This window comes from Fundulus heteroclitus, chromosome 15 (genome assembly GCF_011125445.2).
Source record: "Fundulus heteroclitus isolate FHET01 chromosome 15, MU-UCD_Fhet_4.1, whole genome shotgun sequence".
Lineage (NCBI taxonomy): Eukaryota > Metazoa > Chordata > Actinopteri > Cyprinodontiformes > Fundulidae > Fundulus > Fundulus heteroclitus.
The window spans coordinates 10,485,160-10,512,097 of record NC_046375.1 but is presented as its reverse complement, the minus strand read 5'-3'; the positions used below and the strand labels follow the sequence as shown (position 1 = coordinate 10,512,097).

The following is a 26,938-nucleotide window of genomic DNA, read 5'->3' as shown; positions in this document are numbered from 1 at the left end:
TAATATAGGAGCGCAGAAAAAACAATGGATTAGGTTCAGTCTCTGTTGGTCATGCAGCGAACTCCTCATCATGCCAAGAATACCAAGAATATCCGCTGCACAACATTCTCCATGATGAAATCCAGCTTTTTTTTCTTTCCTTAACTTGCTGGTTCAGGTTGATGGCACATTAAAATCCCAATCCCTTTAGACAAGGAGATAAATCCAGGAATGCTATGAGGTGGCTTGGACATGCAGTTCTTCAGCCCATAAAAAGGGGACTAAGCAGTCCAGATAAACAGAAGGTTGTCAGGCACGCAAAAAGTCATGCGACCAGCATAAAATTAGGAGGGACAATGGCTTTAACATTTAAAAAAATAATAAAAAGAAAAGGGAGGAAAAAGCTTGCTAAACTGAATTTTGTGGTTGAAAGGAATCCAAATTCATCTGGTGGTGGTCCTCTCTGCTCCCATTAGAGTTCAGGAAACAACTAAATGACAAAATCTGCACAGAACTATTATTTAATGTTATGCAATCACGTGATTTATTATAGGCACATAATCTTTTTTTGTCCAGGACTGCCACCTTGTGGTGGAGGCTGTGAAGTTCTGAAATGAAGAACTACAGACTCTGAATGTGTGGATTTAAAATACGAATACAAAACATCCAAGAATGTGCTTTTATTAAAATTACGACGATCACTAAAACATAATCTCACCCATCTTTACTCAAACTGGTTTCACAGTAAGAGCTCATAAACCAGCCTTTAAGGGCTCCTGTCAGCCACTTGATTGTTGGTTTTATGATAATGCATCGAGTCCTGTGTAAAGCGCTTTTATTTACAGCTACAAGTCTCTCCCTGGCTGAAGGAAATCCCTGTCCTGCACTGAGCTGTAGTATCAACAGGATGACAAAGAAAGAAAAAAAGTCATGTTTCCCAGAAGAGGTCATCTTGCTTCAGGCTGTTTCTGAACTTCTGGGTCTCTCTGAGGAGCTGCAGGCTTCTCTGACTCGCGACGCCGCCGTTTCTCGCCGCTTTCTGTTTGGCTTTAACAGGCGAGGGAACGGGTGGCTTGATCCCAGTCGACCTCCTGACCGCGGGTTCCTCCACGCTTTGCTGGGACAGTTTATGAACCTGCAAAACAGAAACGTTCGCTCACCGGACTCCATCAAACGTCTCATTTTTAAAATTTCATACTTATCCAAACTAAAACTTAAAGATTTTTCTGGTTCGTTCTCACAACATTGTGGACTGCGGATTTATTAGTTGCACAAATCATTAATAAAACACCATGCTTCTAAACAGTGTTGTATAATGTACTGAAATCTCGGAGTCAAGTAAAAGTCTAAGTACCTCTCCAAAATATGACTTTGGTAAAAGTCCAAATCACTGACTGAAATGTTACTTGAGTAAAAGTCTTAAAGTATCTGAAATGTCTTGTACTTAAGTATGAAAATTACTGTAAAAATAGATGTACTCAAGTAATGTAATAAAAAGTATAATTAAAAAGTAAAACAAAGCAAGTGCAGTTTGAATTAAATTGTTTCGATTTCGGTAAACTTTGAAAGTCAAATTCACTTGAAATAATATAAACAGCCAAGTGCAGGAGAAATTTAGACCAAATTTAGACAGAAAATACAACATTTTTGTAAGCTTTCAGTTTTCCTTCTTCAAGTAAGGTCAGTGCTATGCACTTTAAAATTGGACACAACCAAGTGGAGGCAAAATTTAGACCAGGGGGTGTATACTAAGAACATAGTTAATTGATAAACCAGGCTTAGTTAACCTACAGGAAGTGGTAAACCTGCTAATAGATACACCTGCAGGTTGTCATTTAGTTAAGAAAATTAGGACTCTCTGCTATTAGATGCTTTACCTATACCACAAGGTTAATTTAACCTGCTTTACTACTGAACCAGCTTCATATCCTTTTAGTGGTGATGAACAAGACCAGGCAAGTCCCCACTTTGTCGCAGTCAATCGGTAGGTGGGGTCAAAACACTTGCGTGCGTGAGTCTAACTCTCTCTCTCTTTTTGTAACGAGTAACTAAACCAAACATTAAAAATGTATTGGAGTAAAAGTATGCAATTAAGTTCAGAAATATAGTGAAGTAAAAGTTATCAAAAAATGTTATACTCGAGAAAAGTATAAAGTACTCCAAAATATACTTAAGTACAGTAGTGAAGTATTTTTACTTTGTTACTTTACAACACTGCTTCTAAAACCAGAGCGCCTTATTTTGAAGTAGGCTGGAAGGCTCAATAAACAACCAGGCAGCAGCATTAGGAGCCAATCCGCCATATTGATCTGCACGTTTAAGCAGTGTACCGTCTGCTGATGTTTGCGGAGCTTGGTGATCTGGGCTCCCTTCTCCTCCATCTTGGCCGCCAGCCGCTCCAGCTCCCTCTGCAGGTCCTCGCGCTGCTCCTGCTCTTGGGTTTCTTCCACCTGACGCTCCAGCTCCTGATACTCGCTGTCAAAAACCGTGTGCAGAAACGGATTTAACAAAAACAAAAATACAAAATCAAATAAAAAAAAATAATGGTTACTCACAAGCTCATCTGCCCGAGCTCATCCTGCAGGGCTAAGAGAAGGTCGGACAGTAAGGTCAGCGACTGATCTGCAGACGGACTCTCGGCCTTCGGATCAGCATCAGAAAACTCATTTTGGAGGTTTTTCTTGACTCCGCAGCCGGACCGCTGCAGGGTGCCCACTCGCTCGCACAGTTGAGGGTGGTGGTGCTTCATCAGGTGGAGGATGCTCTGAACGTTGGCGTGCACCGAGTGGCTCGGGCTTGTTGACTAGGACGGGTGACGGCGAACAGAAATGAGACAAAAATAAGTCATGAAAAGAAAAATCTATGCGCAACACGAGGAGCGACTTACCGTTCCTATGACAAAAGGCATCTTCTTGTGGCCCGGGCTGCCAGGGGCCAGCTCATTACGTTTCGAGGTTTTCTGAAAAAGGAGTCAGAAGGCGTTAACGCTACGATGTCCAACCCTTTCAATTTAGGCACACCAGCAGCGGATCACTAACCTGACCCTAGCCAGCTTGATATCGCTCCGCCTAGCTCCACTCACATCCATCTGGGACATCTCCCATAGAAAGTGATTTCTCCAACCAATTTTATTGTCTAGCCAATCAGGACGCAGGGCAGGAGTTTCATAGATGTGACGTAGTGGAGAAGTGACCGCGACGTGAGACTGTTTTGATTCAGACAACAATGGCGGCTCGCATCGAGGAAGCAAGCGTTAACATTGATGCTGCTATTTCTTCCGTGTTGTCCAATCTACCTAATATTGTTTCATTAAAAGAACATCAGAGAACGGCTCTGAAGGTTTTTGTTGGTGTAAAAGATGTTTTCGCTCTTCTCCCGACCGGATTTGGCAAGTTTTGTTTTCCGGGGCGCGCCCATGGCGGAGCGGTTAGCGCGAACCATGTTAGGAGGCCTTTAGTCCTCGACGCGCGCTTTGCCGCCTGTCTTCCCCCCTCTTCCTGTCAGCTCACTGTCAATAAAACGCGTGCCACTAGAGCCGCAAACAAATTTAAAAAAAAAAAAAAAAAAAAGCCTTGTTTTTTTTTTTCCCTGCGTTGCTCTCACAGCGTCACGGGTTAGCTTCGGTGTGAGTGGTTGAAATAGCACGTCGATAAAGATGACAGACAAGTGGCTTATCCAATCATATGCAAGGATTTTTGATAAGGCCCAGCCTTCAGTAAAGGCTATTTCTATGGAGAGGTCCCAGATGGATGTGAGTGGAGCTAGGCGGAGCAAAATCCATCTGGCTAGAGTCAGGTTAGCGAATCACCGGCAAGGAGAAAAACACCTTGTTTGACTTCCTGGTTTTCCTCTTCGGCCTTGTTTCTTCAGTGGGTGGGACAGGTAAAGGGAAGTTTACTTTCAATTCCCTCTGCAGCTATGGGATAAAAGAAAATATCAGCCAAGTTTAATTCAACAAAAACTATATAATGGAGCCTTAGCAGCTGTTGCTCCAAGTCGTACTTGAACTAAAACTGGAAGAAAAAAAAATTAAGCCAACAAATGGAAAACACAAGTCTTATAATGGCCACTTACATCTATTTGGAAAGCTACTTAACAAATAATTACTAAACCTTTAATAGGAATCTACCTTCAGATATGCACAAGTGTTTTGTCCAAACACTACAAAGGACATTTTTAAAATGCATCCTCATTCAGTTAGAAGCAACCTTTCACAACAGTCACATGTTCACGCTCCATTTTTAAGATAAAATCGTGTTGGTATCAGTGATTCCAACACTGATACCAGCCAGAATCTTAGCGGGCACGCCGTATCTTTTAAAAAATATTGCATAACTGGGCGAGTAAAGTCCTGATCAAGACAGAAAACAAGCAAACAAACCAAACTATTGACTGCGGACGGTAAAAAAGGTTTATTTGTACCCAGTTGTTTGTTACGGAGATAAACTGTGAGACTGGCTGACCTCGTCTGCTTTCTCCTGCACAAGTTTGCGTTCGTGCTCCTCTTTCAGCAGCTTCTGCTCCAGGACGGCGAGCTTCATCTGGAAGGAACAAGCACGGTGAAAATAACTTACGGCTCAGCCTTTCAGGATCGTTATCTTTACCCGACGAATAAAGGATAGGGATATTTTATTATTAGACAGTGCAACATGTTGCAAATATGTTGACCATATGTAGTATGCAATATAGTTTATTGCACCGAGTGAGTTTACATTAAGCTATAAGTGGAGAAGGCTTTGAATATTAGTATTTTTGGGTTGATCATAATGATTCAGAACTTCTGGATATAATAGTTAATTGTTAGAAAATGGAGTGTCAGACTCTCAAATGTCTAACAACACAATACATATGATGTTGTACATGATGCCCAGAGAAGATTATGTTTATGGAGACGGACGATCTGGCCTTTTTCTGGATGCCACCGATTTGCAGATGTCTTTTGGGTCTGACCTGCTGATTCAAATTTATTTTCCTAAGGATTATTAAACGTAAAAGAGAAAAAAAATGCACCAGAGCTTCTTTGAAGGACTAAATAGTTTAGAAAGTAACAATTGTTTATGCATCGAAGGATGTTTTCCCAACAATTGTCAGATTTTTTGCAAATTAAACATCATTAAAGCAGACACTCCTGGTTGAGGCATTTAAAGACAGAACATGGCAGAAACCTTAGCATATTCAAATATGCTAAGGTTTAACTAATGTAGCGATTCAGACTCATCATACATTGCAGGTCACTAAAAAGCTGGACTGAAATCCTATCAGAAAAAGATGAGCGTTAGTTGCCTATTTGCACCTGGCAGGATACCTAAAAGCACATAACTGGACAGAGCAGACTGCACGATAAATGGAAATATGGTACCTCTGCAAGGGTTTGGGTTCTGCTTAATTTGAGATATTCAGATTCTAGTTTCTCCAGCTTCTCCCGCTGATTTTGGTTGTTTGAGTTGCTCAGCTGTTGGCTCTGCAACGATGCCTGAAGTGGGATAAAACAGAAAGGAAAGATAAAAAAAAAAACATTTTCCAGATGTGTATAACTTACACACTAAAGTTTCCAAGAAATATATCTTGAATATATTGTCTGTGATCAAGCTTTTTTTTTTTTTTTGTGGGTCACCATTTTACCTCGTTTTCCATCAGGGCGGTTCTCTCCTGCTTGACATTTTCGACCATCTTCCTCATGTAGTCCAGCTGCTTCTCGAGAACTCTGCAGCGAGCTTCTGCGGACTGCAGCTTCAGGTCCAGCTCTGTCCCAGGTGCGGCTGGCCTCAGTCCGGCTGTGCGATGCCACGTCTTGCTGACGCTTGGGGGCATCCTGAGAAAAGCGGATGTAACTCCTCTCTGCTTGCCTCCGCTCCAGCTCCAGCCTCCTGATTTTCTCCTGGAGGGTCCTAAGTGCATCTACAACAGCTGAAAGAGAGCGTTATAGAGAATTTCACACAAGCTTAAAAGAAAATGGTCAGAAATAAATAATTAAAAAAAAGACACTGTCTCGTAGTTGAAGCCAAAAAGCAGTGGCACACCTTTGCTGTCGATATTATGTGTGGAAAGGCGGCTGGTGGTCCGGTCCATGTTGAGAGGTGAAAGAGCAGGAGACTCCTGATGTTTAGATCCTGATGAAATCCTGTCTGGAGGCTGGTAGTAGCTCCCGATGTAACTGTTTTTAGAAGGGGAGTCCAAAATCTGAACACACGAGGGTGTTCAATTAGAGACGAAAAGCAGGCAGAACCATAAAGTATATTCATCAAAAAAAGAGTGGTCAGTAAATTAAAATAAAAGAGTGAATCAAAACATTTTCACAGCCAAATAGGGCAGCTGATCTTTATTTCAGCATTATGTATTTTACAGTTTGATTTGTCTTTTACTTGTGTTTTCAGGTCCACGGGAGGAAAATAAAAAGGTGTCTGCCTTGAGATTTTTTATACTTATGTTCCAATATTTTCCATGGGAATGTTTGATGACCCAAACCCTTAATAATACTGCACGGGGAGAACCAATGATGAAATGTAATGGCAACTATTGTAAAGAGAATGTGGTCATGTTGCTTTAATAAATAAAATCTACCACTGATTGCTGTTTTTTATATAATCAGGAACTATGATTATTTTTTTTTTTTATATTTCAAAAGAGTTGACTGGACCGAAATCAGAACTCCAATCAGTAAAAAAATAAATAAAAAATGGTGACACATAAAATCTTTATAAAATACTAATTAAAGTAGATCAAAGATAAGAGCTCAGCACTAAATTATCAAGAAAAATAAAACAGATCTCCAATGGTTACGTACACGGGGAACAGAATGGTTTGTTTAGGGGTACAATAGTTGTTTTAATTTTTGAAATGATAAATTAGGCAATATTTTTTTTTTATCTTATGCTTACATAAGAGTTGCTATATTTGATGTAACCATAAAAGGCTGAAGAGAACTGTTTGCCATGTTTTCCTACATACATTTCTATTTTGTGAAAGGTTGAAGCCTTTAGAGATAAAAAAAAACAAAATAGTTTGAAATATTTAACTACCTGTATTTTCAATAATTATTAGGTAATTACCATAATTATTAGAAATAGGATACAACAAAAGAAAATGGTCAAATAAAGAATATACAATTAAATTTCAACTGACATTTGATGGGATTACTTCTCTACAACTCAAAGCACTAAACTATTGAGACACAAATAGTGATGAAATGATTAAGTCAGTGGGGTGCAAACGAGGAGAAGACTTGACCTGGACTTGTCTATCAGTAGAACGTTATTATTACCCCCAACCCAAGATTTAATGTTCTGATTTTGTAAGTACTGCATTTTTTTTTCTTTCTTTCTTTCAAAAACAACATTTGCCTAAAGCAGCGGTTCCCAAAGCTGGGGTCAGAACCCCACTAAAACAACAAAGTTGGGGTCTTGAGTTTATCTCCGGTGATTGAAATAAGCTAATAGATTCTAATAGACTTCTAATACCACCATTGTCATGAACATTCTTCCAAGAAACTGAAAAAGGCAAGAATACACGGTTAGAAATTATAAAGTGGATCTCTGCACATTTCGGCCAGCAATAACTGGGGGATAACGGTCTATCATTAGGTGTCAGTTGTCTGGGAACCACTTTTCCAGAAAGTTTGTTTTGTCATTTCTTCTTACGGAAATGTTTCATTTGTAAAATCCGGAGACCTTTGGAAACATTGACATAACAGAAAGCATGGCCTTAAATATTTTAAATAGTCGCATTTTCTGAACTGTTAGCCTTTAGCTCTTTGAGTACATTAAGTGTTGTGAGTTTAAGTGAGTTTTTCATCTCAGGCACACCATGAAAACAGCAAACTACTTTACAAACTAGCAGACGTAAGACAATACCACGCGAAAACGTCACATTTGTCTGCTTTACACCACGTACATTTTTTTTTCCTTTTTGAGAAAACGTTTGCAAACCCGCTTCACACAAAGAACCCCCCTTCTTACTGTAATAGAGAACATATACGATGCTCGTTTGAAACGGAGTGAGATAAATGATGAAGCAACGCCCACAGAGCCAACTAGAACTTCGTAATTGTAAACAAAGCTAACTCTAGCTATCCACATTAGCACCTAACGGCCACTTTTCGGACGTTACCTTATCGTGTTCCGTTTCCATTTTGTGACTAATTTGAAAATAAATGTCGCAGACGTCTTAGTTGGCCCTGTAACAGCCCCTGCCCTTTCACTTAAAGCTAATAACGGCGTTCTGTTGCTAGCAGCCAACAACAAACGAGCGGTCCGCCCTTTTTAAATTTCCCTCCATTTACTCGCTCCGCTCACTTTCGTTCCTATTCCACGGAGAGTTCCGGCCCTTTCAGGCACAGACCCGTCAAACGGTCTTTAAATTAAATTAATTTAAATGTTTTTTTTTTTATCAAATTCTAAACGAGCAAACATATACATAATCCCAATCAGTGGTTTGTAAATTAAGATTTTGAAGAAGAAAAAACAACATACTGCACAAGCGCAGTTTGACTACACAGAGCCATAGGGACACATGCATGGTGGCATCACGCTGTGGGTGGGTATGTTTTTCTCCAGCTGTCATGAAGATGGTTGGAGCTAAATGCATAGCGTGGAAGAAAACACGCCTTTTGTGTGTAAAACAACAACAACATATGTGTTAGAAAGAATGGCCCAGTCAAAGTCCAGACAACTGGGAATCTGAAATTTTAAAATTACAATGTTCACAGATATTATTCATCTAATAGTTTGGGTTATTTTCCAGTGGGTGTCGGCAAATGGATTGGTGTGCAGACACCATAACCCCCCCATGTCCACATTTGCAGCTGTTATCGCAGAAAAAATGTTCTATAAAGAGCGTTTTTCATAAGCGAAAAACGCTTATGAAAACGTTTGCTTTAAAAAAATAAAAGAAACGTAGTTATTCAGAGTACATGTAAAACTACTATGCTATACTATGAACTTATCCTTAATGCAGATACATGCATTATTGAATGAAACTATCCTGTGCGTTAGTACTGTTGGCTTTTTCTTGACTGACAGCTTTTGAAAAAAAACAACAACAGGATTGCTTGTCTTTAGATAGTAAATCATTGGTGCTTTTAACAGCGCAACAGGATATGCTAATAATAGTCTGAGCCGCAGAAAAGAGCTTGTTCGTTCACGAGCGACTTGTAATTATTGTTGCAAAACACATCTAAATCTTAATGTAAAACAGATTACACGAAGTTATATTTCTATTTATTCCGTATTATGGACTCTTTGCATAGAAGCTCGTAAATAAGGCCAAACAGAAAAAAAACCTTAAGTGGAAATGTACTACATTCCCACCTTTCTTTCTCCTTCCCTCTGTTTTTTTCTGGCTGCTTGTCATATTTTGATAAACAAGAGAAAAGGGGGAGGGGGGAGGGGGCAGTTACTGTTCTTCGTCAAGTGTATGATGGGATATGTAGTCATTGAAATCACCCCGGCAATACAAATAACGAACGAAGAGACTCCAACTCCCTTTGACCCTTTTCCAACTGACAGTTGGCTGCCCTCTAACCAATCACCTTCTAGAATCCGAAGGTTACCGCCCTGAAATTGTGCCTTGCGTGCGCTGATTGGTTGACATCTTCCGTCCGTCGAATTTTGACCCATCCTCTTCAAGTTGCTACCTCTGTCGTTTCTGCCCTGTGTGTCTGGTCAGTGCTGAGAGGCAAGGCGTAAAGTAGCGGTAAAGCTGCACCGAAGAATGTGGACGAAGTGAGTATTTGTACCTGACGCCGTTTCTTTCTCGGCTCCCGGTGAAGGTTTGGTGCATGAGGAAGTTTTTTTCCTCGTGTTTTTTTTGTCATACTTTCCAGGTTGCTTTTGTTTAACGGTCAGCTTGAAAGCACCGACATGAAAAGCAGAGACAGATCTTAGACAGACTGAATGGACCCGAATAACAGGGGAAATGTCAGGTTATCGTTAAGAAAAAACGAGAATTACTTAGATAAAAATGCACAGTTTTTAAGTGAATTATGATATAAACGGGCTGGTTAATTTAAATACCAACATGGATGAAAGATTTGCAACACGAATGGGGATGATCTTTGTTGTTATTGTGCATGCAAGTTTAAGTCCCTATAGTCATGATTTTGTTGTGTAACCTAAATCTGCTAAATTAGTCTGTTTTAAGAATTATGAGCCAGATTTCCTATTGTGGATCAAATAGTGAAATACATAGTCTAAGAAATTATTTTGTGAGGCCTAATTAATTGGGCTTTGGGCCACCATGAAGTTTTCAGCGTAGGTTAAGTACCACAGTATACTAACACAGGACAAAAATATTTAACATGTTTAGACACGTGTGCGCGCACTGATGGTTTAAAAAGTTTCAATGCACTGCTCCAGGTGTTTATAAGATGCCAGAGTGAAAGGAGTTGTACTTTGCACAGAGTAACAAGGTCCCTGACCTATTGCTGGGCACTGCCAGCCAGCTGGCCAAAAAAGATGTCTTCTACCTTTTTCATCCGCTTACAGGAAAGACAAATTTGACTGATTTCAAATATTCGGACAACACAGTAATGTTGTGTAAAGTAAAGTAGTGCCACTTATCCCCAGATAGCTGAAGTAAGTTAGCTTGATCCACTTGTATTGCTGCATGAAGAACAGATTGGCAGAAGTAGTTATAGTTAATATAGTTAAGGTTTTATGCAATAAGCACTGGAAAACTGCATTTTTGCTGATGTTTAAAATATATTTTTGCTTCAGTGTATCCATATATATTGAAATAATAAATAAAAACGATACCTAACATTAGCTTAATTATAATGTTGTTTAATATGTTAGAATGATTTTCTGCAGAATTGGAGGTAAGTGTTGCTTTTTTTGCCTTTTTTAAATCAAAAGCATTAAACCCTTCTCTTGTGCTGTTTTGCTCTGAAGCTTTGTGTAAATATTGTGTTAGTGCGGCATTTGTACTCGCGGTTTAAATAGCGGAGTCTAAGTAAAATTGATTCATGTCGCACCTGTTTTGCGCCGTTCAAAGATACAAATCGCAAATGTGCTTTACAAACACAGAGCAAAAACATTTAATCATGACTAAAAATAACGCCATCATACAGAATGTTAAAAATGTTGGTAGGTTATTAAATATTAGGTTATTAAACATTACGTCAAAGCGGTGGCAATATTTAAACCAGAGATTTATAAGGTGACTTTGCTTCAGTACATGTTACATCAAAAATTGCACTTCTGCCTTAATATTACACTGCAAAAACATATCTAAAAATAAGTAAAATTTTCTTAAAATTAGTGTATCTGTCCTTGATTTGAGCAGGTAAATAAGATTATCTGCCAATGGAATAAGAGTTTTGCACTTAAAATAGAAACAATTCATCTCCATCATCTTATTTCAAGTGCAGGATGTCTAATTATCTTATTTTAGGGGTCAAAATACTCATTCCATTGGCAGATCATCTTATTCACCTGTTCAAATCAAGGACAGATACACTAATTTTAAGAAAATTTGACTTATTTTTAGATCCGTTTTTTTCAGTGTATGCTTAACATATTTCTGCTTTGATTTATTTTTATTTTATTTGTTTGTGTTTCATGCCTTACCGAGTAATAGAAGTGACCTAAAACCGTATTAATATTGCTAAGGACTAAGTAAATCAATCAAAACACTTTCAACATCTTATTTTCAGCTTGTTGTAAGGCAGCACAAGCATTAGTCCAGCGTGAAATGATGGAGATGCAGCGTCAGGAGTCTGACGGGAGATGGGATGGGCTGGGCAGCCGCGACGCCTCCTCCAGAGCCGAAGCGATGGAGTTAATCTGCCAGGAGGTCATGAGGAAAGTGGAAGCCATCGGACCCACGAAGGCGGCGACCCCTTCATCCCCCGCCCGAGGAAGCCCACCCCGCAGCGACCTGAACGACATCCTGGTTCACCTTCTCATGCTATCGAGGCGGTGCCCCTTTGAAGATGTCAGAGAGCGCTGCGCTCAGCTTCTGCAGGACATCCAGGTAGGAGATCTGACAAGCCTGCTGAGCTTTTTGTTCCTCTCCTGCGTTTGTTGTATTTTCATTGCCGCCACCTGTCATCCTCCTTTCCTCGCCTCCTAATAAGCATTGCAAACATTGTGGCTTAGTCGGCGGCTCAGACAAGGCTACAAGATGTTCCTGCAAGGTCTGTAAATGTTTTCCGTAGCACAACTAAGCACAAAATACCCGTTTTTCCGCCAACATTCTCAAGTGCCGATTATTTGGGGGGCAACAAAACCACAATCTCTATGAACGAAAACCACAGCACAAAACAATCAATTGCTTTCAATTGTTTTTTTTCTTATCTTGAAAGAAAATGAATGCTGTTTGCTTTAGGTTTAGAATGTATTGTTTAGTATAAAGTGATAAAATGAATAAAAAAAACATTTACTTTAATGCTATGGAGGTGTGTGGCCGGAATAACACCACATGAGTTGCCTTTAATTGCAATGAAGATTTATTTAGGCTCATTTAAGCAGAATCAGGGTTTTCTCAAAAAAAGAATCCCGGTCTTGTAGTGCGTTTAACGCCGTCGCAGTTAAAAACATGATGTTTTCTGAGCTGCCTTTTAGTCAACATGACAAATCTAGCTCTTGTTTTGGGGGAACCTGCACACGACTGACTGATGGTATGCCACAAGTTTTAAACAGAAAACCATTTAGTGTTTCGCTCACTGCCTCACAGAGAGTTCTACCGATAGAAGTCATTGACCTGAAGATACAAAGGGATTTTTCTGAGAACTGTATTTACTAAAATATCCTCCATCGGCATGTTGCTTAACATGCCCAGATTTCTTATTACGACCAGCACAGCCAGTCACCGTTTGTATCCTGTCATGATGGTATATGCATCTTCCTGTGTTTTTTGTTTTGTTTCTATTGCAGCACAGCACATGTAGTCTTACCTTGTTAGGCTGTTGTATTCTTGCAGGTTCACAGGTCACGTTTAGATTCATCCTGCTTGGGTCCAGGCCGGGTGTTTGTGGGCAAAACACAAATGTTCAGACTAATCAGTGCTCACTACTGTTTATAGCAACTTGCCCCTAAAGGCCAAAGGTTTCTTGATCATTTCTGTCCTATTCTAACCTTTTATTTACTTAAACTACATGTTGTCTTTTATCATAATCTCTCGTATTTTTAGGCTTTCATGTGATGCTTCGTTCTTGTTTCATTGAGTTTTTTTTTTTTTTTAAATCGTTGTTTTATGAACGTTGCCATAAAAATAAACTGGCCTTGCATTTACTGGCAGATACAAATAGGGCTGGACGTTAATCCAATAATGATATATATCGATCGCTAGATGTATATGGATGGTAGAAAAAAGGTTCAATAAAAGGTTCAATAGAATAAAAGTTTTCCTTCCTTTTGCATTTTAGCCATGCAGGTTAATTTTATAGTCATCAATCCTCCCAACCAATCACAACGCAAACCCAGGAAGCGCTCTGTCACCAAGCTCCGCCCCCTTCAGGGTTCAGAGAGCACATGTTCTTTCTTTTTTTGAAAACTTGCAGTTTTGGTAAAAAGTTGGTTTAATAAAGGGTTGAGTTTGAATTCAATGTTTGTGTGTTCTATATATAATAACAGGTTGCTAAGCAACAGTAAAAAATGGCCATGGCTGCACTTAAAATATGTTTTGAATTTGTTGATAATTATCTATCGATCAATATCATTTCTATTTTATCAATTTTTTTTTTTTCTATATCGTCCAGGCCTAAATACAAACTGCTTTTATGTTGCAGCAACAGTCCACAAAGAGAGCTACTTTTCACTGATTCTTGAGTCATTCCTTAATTTTTTTGCTTGCAATGCCTCGATTTGTCACTAGCTATTTTTCAATATGATTTGCTTAAACCACATTCCATTAAAAAAAAAGATCTACAGAGGACAGTCCTGATGTTTTTGTGCTACCACCCTGCTGGCGCACCAGGTTAAATGGAAATACCGGTTTAGAGCTGTATTAAATAAAAAACAAATAATCAAAGCTATGCAAAATGGTTATGCATGCTTCTGACCCCTGCTGAAATAAATATTTTTATGTTTGTACTGACTCAGGTTTTTCAAAACGTTTAGTTTAGCTGTTTGCTCATCTTTATAATTATTATGGTTAAGGGTCTTAATTTAAACTAGAATTTTTTTTTATATACCTAATCCTGGATTTATTTATTTTAATCTTTGTATATTTTTTGTATGTGCAGATTTTTTCGTTCTGTTCTAATGAATGACTCCTCCAGCAACAAACAAACACTACCTTTTAGTTTGCCCGGGCATGTTTGTTATTCAGAGGAAATAGGCAGCTCGACTGTGGCGGTATTCCTGTTTGCGCGGAAGTGTTTTTCTGAAGACGGAGGAGAGGGGCAGAGAGCTGAGAGATGGGGAGAAAGCTGCTTTGAGGGTTTTAGCGGTGCACCACAGTACACGCCGTCTGGTATTTTTGAATTATGTTAAGCTGCATTTACACAGGGCTTGCCAAAGGGTGCATTTATGAGCCCAGCGGCAGCAGCTCTCAGGGCATTCTTATTTTCATGTATTAATACCACCTACCCACACACACACACACACATCATACACCTTTCTCACACTGACATGAATGCATACAGTCCTAATTCCTGCAGATTCATGATTAAAGACCAAAAATCTTTGAAAACACGGACACGGGCTTTTCCTGATGTCCTCCAGAACAGGAAGCCCTCCCTGATAGGTGTGAGTAATGTACTCGGCTCACAAAACAAAGGCTTCGAGCAATTTTCTGTTTGTTCTGGCTCCTAAATGCCGATTTGATTAACTGTGGAAAAAGTCCATTTTTATGTTAACAAAGGTGGAAAAATATAAGGAGGGCACTTATTGAGATATTTGAACCTCAAAGAAACGGCAACGGCGCAGTAAGAACATAAGGTAATAAACACAAGACAGTGGATTTAATTTTCGTAAATGAAATCGTTGTTTTTATTTAGTCAACTAAAGTTCTCTAAGAAACGTCTGAAGCCTTTACACACCACCTGTATTGCTACTGAGAATAATAACAGACAGGTGAACCCTGTCTAAATCTTAGGAGATTTAAAGAGGGCAAAACAGAAATGATGCAGACCGTGCTTTTCAGATTTTATTTGTATATAAAAAAATATTGAAAACAACAAATCACTATTAAAATCCCTGGCAGATTTATATATAATAATTTTTTTTTTATCATCTTCAAAAAGAGCTTGTATATGCCAACATCTTTATTTGGTCCTGCCTGATTTTCAACGTTTTGGTTTGCCCTACCAATAGCCAAAGGACGTTATGGAACGCCTGTATCACTGCTGCGGCTTCGGAGGCTTGAAAGTTTGAAATGCTGCGTGGCTGTAATGTTGCTGAGTAACAGAGGTCAGGGTTCACAGGGTCAGGTGCAAAAATAGGGCTGTTGTGTGTTTAACAAGGGGTCAGGTTCTCATAAAACCGACGATGTGTGAGGGTCGGCTGAAAGGAAAGAGGGTCAAAACTGCTTATCAGTGCAGTTCAACAAGTAAGGCGAGCGTAGACCGATGCTGCCAGAGGCACGTCGGTGTCTCCTCCCCGAGCTGAATTGGTCCGAGTCGTATGGGAGGAGTAAAATACGACGTAAGTAAAATATCTGTGTGGACTCTCTTAGCTCAGTTTTTCAGAGTTCAACATTTCCCCTCTAAGTAAGAAATGCTGTCCTGTTTCTGTGATGCAGATCTGTCGTCTTCAAATTCCAAAGCGCTCTTCCACATCTACAGCCTTTCAGGAATAAAGAGATTAAGTAAATCATCAGATGGAACCGAGAACATATTATTTATTTATTTATTTATTTATTTATTTATTACCATAAATGATGTATGGACTTCTTGTCTTATTGAGGCAATGATTTAAATGCCAGTCCATTCTGGCATATTGAGGAAACTTCCCCAGGAGGCAGAGAAGAGAAATTCTCTGGCGGCCATTCTTTACTGCTATTCTGTTTCCACTGGCGTAGTAAAAGAAACTGATATCTTGGATATAAATGTACTTCAGAAACTGTCCCTGGAAGGGATGGTGTTACTTTTCACATTACTCTAAATCTCTGACGTGGAGCTTTGCAGACGGAGCACGCAAAGCATTCCTGACTGGTCCAACATTACCAATATCTTGTTTTAGTAATCCCAGGTCGGGCTCCGCTTGGGTTCATATTTGCTGTTATCTTTAACTTTAATACAGTTTCCATGACAGACCTTCAGTTTTTGTTGTATGTGGAGCCTGAAGGAGTAAACCAAGTCAAAATCTTAGGTTGGGGGTGGAAGGTAGTACTTTAAGACTAACATATACTAGGATAGTTTAATTGGGTTATTCTTTACACTCCGTCTACTTGCACTACTTCGATAATCCTTGCTGGGTAGATAGCTTTGGGGGGTGAGGGTCAATTAAATGGGTACTTTGCAGATTGGCTGAAAAATAGTTAATATTTTCTCTTACCTTTTAACTGCGCATTTGAAGAGGGAGGGAGTAGTTCCTCCTGTTAAAATAACTTTTTAAGGCTTTAAGCCATTTAAGCTGTAATGTTACACAGCTTTTATGTTTCAATACGCAATTAAAAACAGCCACAGTAAGCACTCAAGTGTGTGTCATGTACAGATTTGAAGTTATCAAAGACAGGAGAAAGAGTTTAAGGGTTCGGGATAATTCCTTCCTGTTGTATGCAGATTCAGGACAAACAAAATGAAAACATAGTTCCTCAGTTTCGCTCAACTGACATTCAACCCCATGTTATTGTCATAATAGTGTAAAACCATATTTGATAGGAAAAAAAAGAAATAAATACACCATTTGGTAACTTTAGACTGTTGAGCCAAAACAATTACGAAACAAATGAACCCAAATGTTGTATTGGTCAGTCATGTTGGTTGACTGAATTCAAAAGGGAAAAACAAATTTTTTAATGTATCTGTATGCTTAGCATGACCCTGTTAGAATCTGGGACCAATATAGTAATGTGGGATGCAAGGAATTTAAAAGTGCTGTTTTTCAGGAGCGCAGATTGACATCACGACGCATCATCAGCTCTTTGCTCAGCTTTTCTAGCTGAAGAGTTTTAGGTGCTGTGCAGAGTTGAGGATTAGATAAAGGTGGGGCTGATTTGCACGTTTGGTTTGTGTGCAGAAGATGAGCCACTAGAGTGTAGAGTTACTTGTTGCTTTTTGTCTAGGGGCAAAAAATTTGCAATGATAAAAAGACAGAAGTAAATTACGATGTTTCCAGAGAGAGGGGAAAAAAAACACTCTTTGGATTTTTTCTGATCACATTTATCAATATGGATTTTGGGGGGTTAAATTTAACATAATCTCACTTTAAATATGGTGACTAAGTGCTAAATATAACATATTTATCTAATTAAACATATTAGTAATGGCTTAGCAGTCCCAGTAATAAACACTTCTGTGTGAACAATGAAGTGGATTGGCTGGCTGGCTTTGGCCTCTTCCCAGAATAGCCCAGAACACATGTGAACCTCCGGGCTGTCCGAGGTTACATCACATATGAGTGATTTTTACTTTTTAAACGTCTAGCTTATTTATGGGAGATGAAAAACAAGGCATCTGTCATGAGTGATTCAAAGGGCATGCCCTGCCTTTGAACTTTGGTGTTATGACTGAAATATCATGTATGCTTGAGCACTCTTCCAGCACCCAGCTAGCAACCTTTAACGTTAGCGTTGCTCGGTGGTCTATCGGCCACTGAATACTTTGACTCTGTGTTGCATAAGGTTTGATTGGCTGTGGATTAGTTTAATTTCCCGCATGTTGATTTCAGGAATTATACCTTTTTTTTTTTTTTTTTTTTAGGCTGCTTAAACAAACCTGCCTTGACAGACAGGAGTGTGGACAGATGCAGTATGGCTTTTCTGCGAAGGCAGGATCAGAGTCCACTCGTAAAGTGCATCATTTGTTTAGAGAACAGTTTAAGCTCTTGTGTACCGTCAGAGTGAGACAACCCCCTAGTTTTTTTCATAATGGCTTAAGCACAAACGTACATACTTTGAGTCCCTGCCTCTACCTGTGCTCGCGTGATATATTCGTGTCAATTAGTGTGAATTCCTTCATGTGTTTTTTTTTTTTTTTTCAGCTTGTGTAGCAAACGATTTTTAAACGCACTGTGGTTGCACTTTGCAGGCTGTGCGGGCATGAACTGGCCAGGCAAATGAAAATTTGAATAGGAATCATTAAAGCAAATCTAAATATGGAAATAGATGTAAATGAAACAAATCTGTGTCACTTTAAAAAGATTTTAAATGAAAACTGTTGTTGACAAAATCGCAGTTGTCTCTTAAAGATGTTAATCTACATTCTTCATTATGTGAGCCGAGCTACATGTCGGTTCATTTTGAATCTTGTATTACTTTGCATCACTATGTAAAATTTTCTATGGTTTATTTGTAAATATACAAACATTATGACTAAATGTCTTCAATCATGTATAAAAACGAATATGGGGGGGTCTTAAAGGCGAAACGATACACAAATATGTTGGTAAAAACAACACCGTAGTTTAGTGCTTTTTAATTAGAGAAGTAACAGAGTTTTTTTTCATTTTTATCTGCACATTTATTTTAGCAATCTGTCACACAGGGAACCGTAAAACCACAACTTTAATTAACTTTGCGTTAACTTTTCTGTTCATTTTATTTATAGAGATCAGAGCTGCACAATAACTCAAATCTCAATACTCATCCTGATGTTAGTAATTGAATTACTGCAAGAGCATAGGACTACTTTGATGCTATATATATATAGTAGGATATAAAATTTCAAGTGCTATGCATGCAAATTCTGCATGCCAATAAAATAACCGGCCTGTAGATGAACTTTTACAGCCCTCAAAGCTCACGGTTGACGTATGTTTTTAGTGGATATGGAGATGCTAAATACCATAAATAATTTGGTCAGTATATTGTGATGAAAGAAAATTCAATTCATTGTAATCATCACAATTGTTGCAACCTTGTGTTCCTCCCTTGCAGGCGCAGTGTCATTTGACTTTCACAGCCTCATTTCAGAATGACATACAATTAGTTCTTATTTTAAAATGTTGGGTCAATTTACTGCAAATGTTATGTTACTGTTGAAGGTTTGCAACCCTTAGAGATGTTTTTTATTTTATTTAAACCTTGATTGTACCAGGTCAAATTAGGCAGCAGAAATACAATTAAGATGAATAGTCACACACATCAATAAGATGTAAAGTCTAAGAAAACAAATGCTGCCTGCAGTTTACCCCACTCTCATACAAAGTTGATTTACTTTGCTTTTAATTGATTAGAATTTGAAAGCATTTTATGCAGTGCTTGAACTAAAAAAAATCATGTTAAAAGTACAAAGTATACATGTAGTTGTATACAAGTTAGTGGGTCACGCAGTAGAAGCGTTTTCCTTTTCTTGGCAAACAACTTGGTGCAGTACCACCACCTTGTGGCGCCAGCAGGCATTGCAAGTAGGTGCTGTTTTAAAAAAAGAGTTATAACCAATCTAAACCATTTAAACGTATCTAATTTGTGTCCTGTAACGACAGTTAGAATTCAGAAAAGCCACTATCCATCTCTTTTAGCTTCAACCTGCATCAGTGTTTGAGTTTTGTTGGTTTTTGACGTTCTTGTTTCAATTTTAGAGCTTTAAAACAAGCTCACTCACTCACTCACTCACTCACATATCGTCAGTATGTAGAACTTGAATGGAAAAATGTTCTCGCAGTATTACCCTCCACAATTACATAAGCAGGAAATTGTTAAACTAGTACAGTGTTATGAGTATTTTTTTTTAAAGCCAAATCCTCTTGTCAAAGAAGTCAATGTCAGGCACTGACTGACCTTTGACACCATTTTAATCCCTTGCTCAAAAGGGATTAGATGTATTTTTATGGCATGCACATATTTTATAAATAAGATGTATTAAAAACACGTTAGCAAAAATATGCCTCATGTATTCTATCATTTTAACCCCTAATTGGGTCCTGATTTATCACTTTTAAAATCGATGTGCTGCTGAAGATCACTGTTTTGAAAAACAAAAACAAAAAAAAACGTTACTTTCATGTTATTTAAATGATTTGGACCATTGCAATACAATGTGTATTGATTAAGATCTTTGCTTTGTAGCTATATGAAATAGCTAACAGAAGTTGCTTAACATAAAAAAACAAAATATGGACACGTGTGCATTATTGTATCTGGATGTCCCAGGACACACAGACTGTAAGGCGAGAACAGGGCAGAAATCAGCAGCCGTGACCTTTAGCACAGTGACTGTACAGCGAAATGCTCCAAAGACTTGGAGGACACGAAGAGGAATAAAGCTGCGGATTTACTGCTGCCTGCCAGCTGGGCAGAGAGGCTGGACAGTGTGATGATTGCAGCTTGGTGGGTGGTTGTCAGATCTGTCTGTCTTTTGTGTCTGGTAACGTCTAGGATGTTCATAATTCAATGATTTTAGTGTTGGCCTTTTAGCTGATTTAACTGGCACTTTTCCAAGCTGTGGAGCTTGACAAATTAAAAGGAGAGATCCTATTACTCCCATTTTAGCGTCCCCCCATTGGCTCCCTGTTAAATCCAGAATGTGATTTAAAATTCTCCTTCTTACATTTAAAGCCATTAGCAATCAAGCTCCATCATACATCAGATATCTGATTGCTCCATGTGTTCCTAACAAAGCACTTCATGCCTATAGTTTCTAAAACTAGAATGGTAGGCAGATCTTATCAGGCTCATCTCCTGTGGACCCAACTCCCAGTTTTAGTCCATGAGGCAGTAACCATGTCTATTTTAAGGCTAAGCTTAAATGTGACATATCATGCTTTTCAACTCTCCCTTTTCACATTGAAATCATTCAGTACTGGTCTATATTAAGTGGAACTGCAATGCTTTGGTCTGAATTCCTCATAAATTTACCCCCACATTGCTTCTTTATACGCCTGTTCTGAGGTGTGTCCGAGAACACCTCTTTTTGGTGCTGTCTCTTTAAATCTAAAGGAGGTACTCAACACCCCGCCCCCTTCCAGGTAGTTGAACGTTCACCTCCACCTCGACCGGCCATGTCTGGAGTATTCTGGTGGATGGCGGAATAAGTAACCGAACATTTTGACATGTTCACTTGTAGCTTCAGGATCCTTCAGTTTGGCCTACAAACTCGCTCTGAGAAATAAAAATGGCAGATTTGCAAGTCCGCCAGCCTTATTATACGCTGGGGGAAACAATGTTCTCTCTTTCATCCTCTAGACTTGAAAATGGTTCAGAGCTTATCTGCTTAGCTGTGTTTCTCAGCTAAAAGAAGGAGCTAGAAGGTACCATTACGTTTTTTTTTTGTTTTTTTTACATTTCTCTCGCATGGAAAGTCCTCCTGGATCAGGGCTTTTGTGTTCTTTTTGTGTGTATGCTGTGCTGTGTCTTCCCAAACTCCCAGTCGGTCATGACAGATGGCCGCTCACACTGAGCCTGGTTCTGCTGGAGGTTTCCTTTCCACTGTCGCTACATGCATACTCTGTATGAGGGATTGCTGCAAAGTCAACGACACAATCCGAGCGACAGTCCAGTGTGGTTACTCGCTCTTTCAGGAGGATTTATGGTGCACGTCCATAACTCAATGCAGTCGGCTGAGTTTCCTTAGAAAACTTTAACCAGTCTGTCTAGATGATTCAATTGAATTGACTTTGTAAATTGTCTTGAGATGATGTGTTGTCAATAGGCACTATATAAATAAACTGAGATAGAACAGAATTGAAAGTAGGGCTGGGTGATATATCAATTTTATTGATTAATTCGAAAGTGCAACTCCTGAAGATTTAATTTAGGAAAATTGAGATTTTTATTTTTCATTATTTTTGCTTTGCCTATGTACCCTCCTGGGCTTTCATGAAACTTTGCACTATATCAGTACTGAAAGGGGAATTCTTTTTTGGTAATGGCATGCAATGTTGAATATATGTTTAGGAAAAGATGTCAAAATAGTCCAAAGAGGAAACCTTTTTACCCTGAGACGAGGCACTTTAATCTATTAATTTAGTTATTTTTTAAAGTCTGTATAAAGTCAAGTGAATCCTGTTCTTGAATGTGTAATACAACTAGCAGCAAACATTTTGTGTCATGTAATCATTATTTACTATAGCGGGGCCCGTCATCTTGTTTTATAAGCCTATTCTAAAGCTTGTAATAAGTTGCACTTTGAAATCAGGTCAACTCCCAGATGAGATTATTGAAATAAAAAGTATATTTAAAAAAAATAATTTCAGCAAATTATTTTTTTATGAAACAAAAGGGAAGAAAATTGATTAATCGGATTCGGTAGAAAAAAAAAGAAGAAAAAAAGGAAGAAAAAAAAGAAAAATAAAGAGAAAAAAAAGAAAAAAAAGAAGGAAAAAAAGGGAAGAAAAAAAAGGAAAAAAAAAAAAGTCATATCGCCCAATTGAAAGTAATCTTTAATCTTTCTTTACACATGAGTAGTCAATGCTCTTACCCTGGGTGTGCCCCCGATTAAGGTACGTCTTCTTTTTCTGTGTCCCTCATTAATTCCTATGGTTTTGTCACATTCTCTGTTACACTTCCTTCCATCCACCGCTACCTCCTTCCCTTTTCTTTCCAACCCCGGTTCCTGAGTAGCACTGCCAGAAATAATTGTGAGCGAGCTAGCACCCCCACCCCAAGAGTTACTATGCCAAGTGCCAGCCAACTGACCCCGTCATTGCACCTCAGCCTGCCGGTACCATGACTGCTGTTTTATTCCACGTTTATGCTCACAGCCAACACCGAATCATCCCTCCTTCTGCGACAGAACAATACAGGCAGTAAATGAGTCGGTTAAAATGAAAACTGATGATGCTTATTGAAATAATTAGGAAATCACACGTTTGTTTCCAAGCAAAATAAAAAACGGATATCACTTTACAATAAGGCTCCCCTTGTAGATGTCTAATAGTTTATAGATATGTTGTGAATTAATCTGTAAACACTTTATAACCCATTCTATAAAATTCTATTATGCATTAAAAAAATGCCATGGAAGAGACAAAACTGGCCGGTTTGTGCTTACAATGTAGCAATTTAGTCTGAAATGTTTAATATAAGCAGCTCCTCGATGAAATATATATATACTTGAACAGATTTGGCTCACTATTTGGCAAAAGACCAGTCAGTTTTGTCTCTTGCTTGCCCTTAATTAATGCATAAAAACACTTATGAATGAGTTATATAGTGTTTACACATTAATCAAAAACACACCCATCTATAAGGGCAGCCTTGTTGTAAAGTGGTACCAAAAATATGATGCTTTTTTTATTTTTTTTTTATTAATCATGTATTTATGGTTGCAACAGGATTGACAGTGACCTAGTTGCACATTTGCCACATACCCCCCCTCCCCCGCATCTCATGTCTTGAGTGTGCAGCCAGCAGCATACCGCACCGACGGGAAGGTGGGGCTCTTGTCTGTTGGATCAAAGTAGGAGCTCTGCTATCAAACATTAATTGGAACATCATGACACTGTAAATGGGGTGATCATTTTCAAATTATGCGTTATTAATCTGCAGCGCTTAGGTTTAAATGAAGGCAAGCTTTAGAAGCAAAGTAGTGGGGGGTGGAATAAACTCAGTCTTGGTCTGTATTCCTGTTTTGTAATCTGCTGTGGAAAAATACCAGCACCCCGTACGTACAAAGAGCTTGTCTTCTTCTAACCCAGTCCTAATATTTTAAGATACAATACAGAAGCTGACCCAGTGTGGATAAGCTTTTGTTAGCCAACTTTAACAAATGCAGGGAAATTTTTTATTTATTTTTTTTGTTATAAATTGAACAGAGTGTCGTTTTTTTTTTTTTTTTTTTTTTTTTTTTTTAACCTGCCCTGGTGTGAGTTGTCCCTTCATTGGGGTAACTCTAAACCTGGGTTGTTGGGATTTAAATATTAAAGTGCTTCTAAATTCTTACAAATACAAAACGACATGTTCTTTGCTTTTCGCCTTACTATGAGGATACGATTAGATAAGATGCCTTTGTGTTTCTCTTGCAACAAACTATCAGTCTTTGCATAAAAGGTTTGGATTCAGAAAAATGTTTTCACATTGAAGTTTGCAGCTGTAAATTATAATCTATTCTATTTGGGTTTTATACAGCAGATCAACAAAAAATAGTGTACAACTGTAAAAGGTATTTTTCTAATTAATAAGCTTCATAAAGTTTTCTGTATTCTGCAGGTAACCACCATTCATTGCAGTGATAGCTGCATGTCTTCTGGGGTATATTTTCATCTGCTTTGCACGTCTGGGTACTTCATTGTGCTCATATTTATTTGCAGCTCAAGCATTTCTCAGTATGTCAATTTGTTTGAATTTTGCATTGGTTCCCAACCCCAACTTTCAGAACCACTGTTTTATTATGCTTTTTTTCCAGATTTGCGCTATATTTAGCATTTTCTCATCATCCTAACCAGCTTCCCTTTCCCTGCTGAAAAAACGTTTCCCCACAGCATGATGCTGCCACCACCATGTGTTGCAGTAGGGCTGAGCGGCAGCTTTAGTTGTCCTCCACACAAAGCATTTTGCATGTTTGGTCAAAAAGTGTTACATTTGGTCTTATTTGACCGGAGCACATTCATTCACATATTTGCTGTATCCTAATGCATAGCTTGGGGTAAACTACAAACTGGGTTTATTGTTTTTTAATTTTTTTAATTTTCCAGAATGGCTGTTTTCTTGCCACTCTTCCATAAAGCACATATTTGTGGGATGCACAACTAATAGTTGTCCTGTCAACAGATTCTCTCATTTGAGCTGTGGATCTCTGCAGCTCCTCCAGAGTCACCATGCGGCTCCCTGCTGCTTCTCTGATTATTACCATTCTTACTTCTGATTAATAGTTATGAACTACTTTGTTTTGGTCCAAAATCTAAACCAAGTAAATTGAAGTTTGTGCTTGTAATGCCACAAAATGTGGAAATGCGTAAAGGTAGAGTATGAACACTAAATAAAAACTGCATAAAAACGTCTTTGATTAATATGGCCGTCGCTCAAATCGTTTATATCCTAAACATTCACAACTCTTACCTTTGTCTCCTGTTTGAGTAGCTTGCATGTCAACAGCTCGTAGGTGTTGTCTATTTGGAGCATCAAAGATGCTTTGCCATTTAAATGCAGATATATACCTATATAAATAGCCCCCCATGAAATGACATGATGTATAAAAGCTGCTTTATATAACCCCACATGCATCAGTCTATGAGTCTCTGACACTCTTCTACTATGAGCTTAAGTGCCATCTGTTATGAATTTCATCAGGATAAATCAGGATAAATTTGATTTGAGTCATAAATGATTTATGAGAGGTATCGGCTAGTGGATTCATTGTTTAGAAGAAAGATCAATAGTCGCCTTTTATTCTGCGCTTTAATGCTGATCCTTTTATGCCATGTAATTGGTTGTTGAGTGGTTTCATCACCCAGCAGGTTGATGCGTTTGTAGTTCACCTGTTAAGTCACAGGAGGGCGCTCTGCACCAGTTTTTGCGCCGCTTAAAGCTTCTCTCTCCAGTTGCTGCTTACTGGGAATTTTCCATAGCCTGGTCTGAATCCATGCAATGCATTGCATGATTATAATTTTTTCCCCTCGCCCTGGTCACTGGGAACCCGTCCAATGAGTGTATGTGACTTTCCCTATGTGTTTATTTGTGTACCGGACGGTCCGTTTTAAACGTGTGTGTGTGTGTCTGTGTTTACACTACTTGAGAGATTTATGGCAGTGAGCATGCAGGACTTAAAGGGCATCTGTGGATCAGGTCGCAAAGCATGAATAGCCTGGTGGCTGAGGTCCAGGGCTCAGTCTGAGGCTCAACACCATGCTTAACCATCTGGAATACACAAACAAAAAATATTAGTGAGCATTTGGCCTTTCCAAGACAAGTGTTTTAATGGAAAAAGTGCATGTTGAAAGCTGGTGCACTCTAAATCAAAAGAGGGGATCAAGCAACATTTAACGGCAGCGTTTCTCAGACCCGTCGAGCCATTTTGCAACCTCCTAAAAGTTGACAAATTGTTGTGCTGAAAGGCTGGATCGCATGCATTAGTGGGACTTCTTTTTCTGCCAGTCATGTACCATCGTGTTGGTTTGTGAATTCTTCAGTGGTGCCTTTAGGTCTGCAACCTGCCGTGAGTCTTGAAGGGGAAAAAAAAAACATCTTCCAAACAGTCAAAATCTGCACAATTGCTTTCGGGTTCACAAATCTCGACCACTGTTTTGTGAGACCTCCCATATTTTAGGCTTGGAGTGAGCTGTGTCAGTACCTGACGGATCATTTCCTATTGCAGTCATTGTGTGGTGCTGCTTGCTGAGCGCTGTTGCTCCGAGCCTTACCCCAAACCCCAGAGTCGGCTCAGACCTGTCTGGGATGTTGTTTTAGCCTGTGTGGTATTGTTTCAGGCCCGGTTGCATTGGGGCGGGGGGTATTGTGCTCTCTCCTCGGGAGTATTGTCCCAGGCCGATCACTGTGTGATTATTTATGTTACAGGCCAGTTTCTCAGTGCGGTGACAGTTCCAGTGCTGCAGGACGCCGGCATTCCCACAGACTCTCACCTCTGACCCAGGCTCGTTGGCTCCTAACTCGGAGCATACGTGGAGGCGGCCGGCAGACTCAGACTGTGTATGAGCGCATGTGATTGACGCGGGGTGTTTACACACTGGTCGACCGACGTGTCTGGCCTAAATTTGGGCAGGCATGTTTATGTTTGAGGTCGTCTGGTGCCATATCATGCTTTAGAAAGTGCACTGCGGTGCAATCAGAAAGTAGCGACTGTCACAAATCAGTTGTCGAAATCTTTTATCACTTTGTATCTCGAAGAGGAACTGAAACAGGTGGGGAAAAAACATCTTACCTTTTTCTTTGAGCATACATCAGGGATGATTTGATCAGTTTTACAACACCACCGAAAACTGTGACTACAAACAACATTTATGCATCAGCACAAATTTGTCTT

General features: G+C 39.1%; 2 protein-coding genes across 3 annotated transcripts in view; one reads left to right on the top strand and one right to left on the bottom strand.

The window, feature by feature from the left end:
• Positions 1 to 644: 644 nt before the first annotated feature.
• On the bottom strand, positions 645 to 8,266 carry cep57l1 (centrosomal protein 57, like 1). The gene is given in 11 exon segments (XM_036147351.1): positions 645 to 1,114; positions 2,310 to 2,454; positions 2,535 to 2,782; positions 2,867 to 2,938; positions 3,806 to 3,895; positions 4,443 to 4,520; positions 5,339 to 5,452; positions 5,602 to 5,722; positions 5,724 to 5,886; positions 6,000 to 6,159; positions 8,086 to 8,266. Coding segments are annotated over 11 exon segments (1,419 nt in total). The 5' UTR covers positions 8,107 to 8,266; the 3' UTR covers positions 645 to 907.
• A 1,335-nt stretch (positions 8,267 to 9,601) lies between these two features.
• Positions 9,602 to 26,938, top strand: part of sesn1 (sestrin 1) — an 80,459-nt gene continuing 63,122 nt past the window's right edge. For both annotated transcript variants that reach the window (XM_012867279.3, XM_036147349.1), the window contains exons 1-2: positions 9,602 to 9,698; positions 11,630 to 11,949. In XM_012867279.3, coding sequence (XP_012722733.1) covers positions 11,668 to 11,949 — 282 coding nt within the window. In that variant the 5' untranslated portion in view covers positions 9,602 to 9,698; positions 11,630 to 11,667. The remainder of the gene's footprint in view (positions 9,699 to 11,629; positions 11,950 to 26,938) is intronic.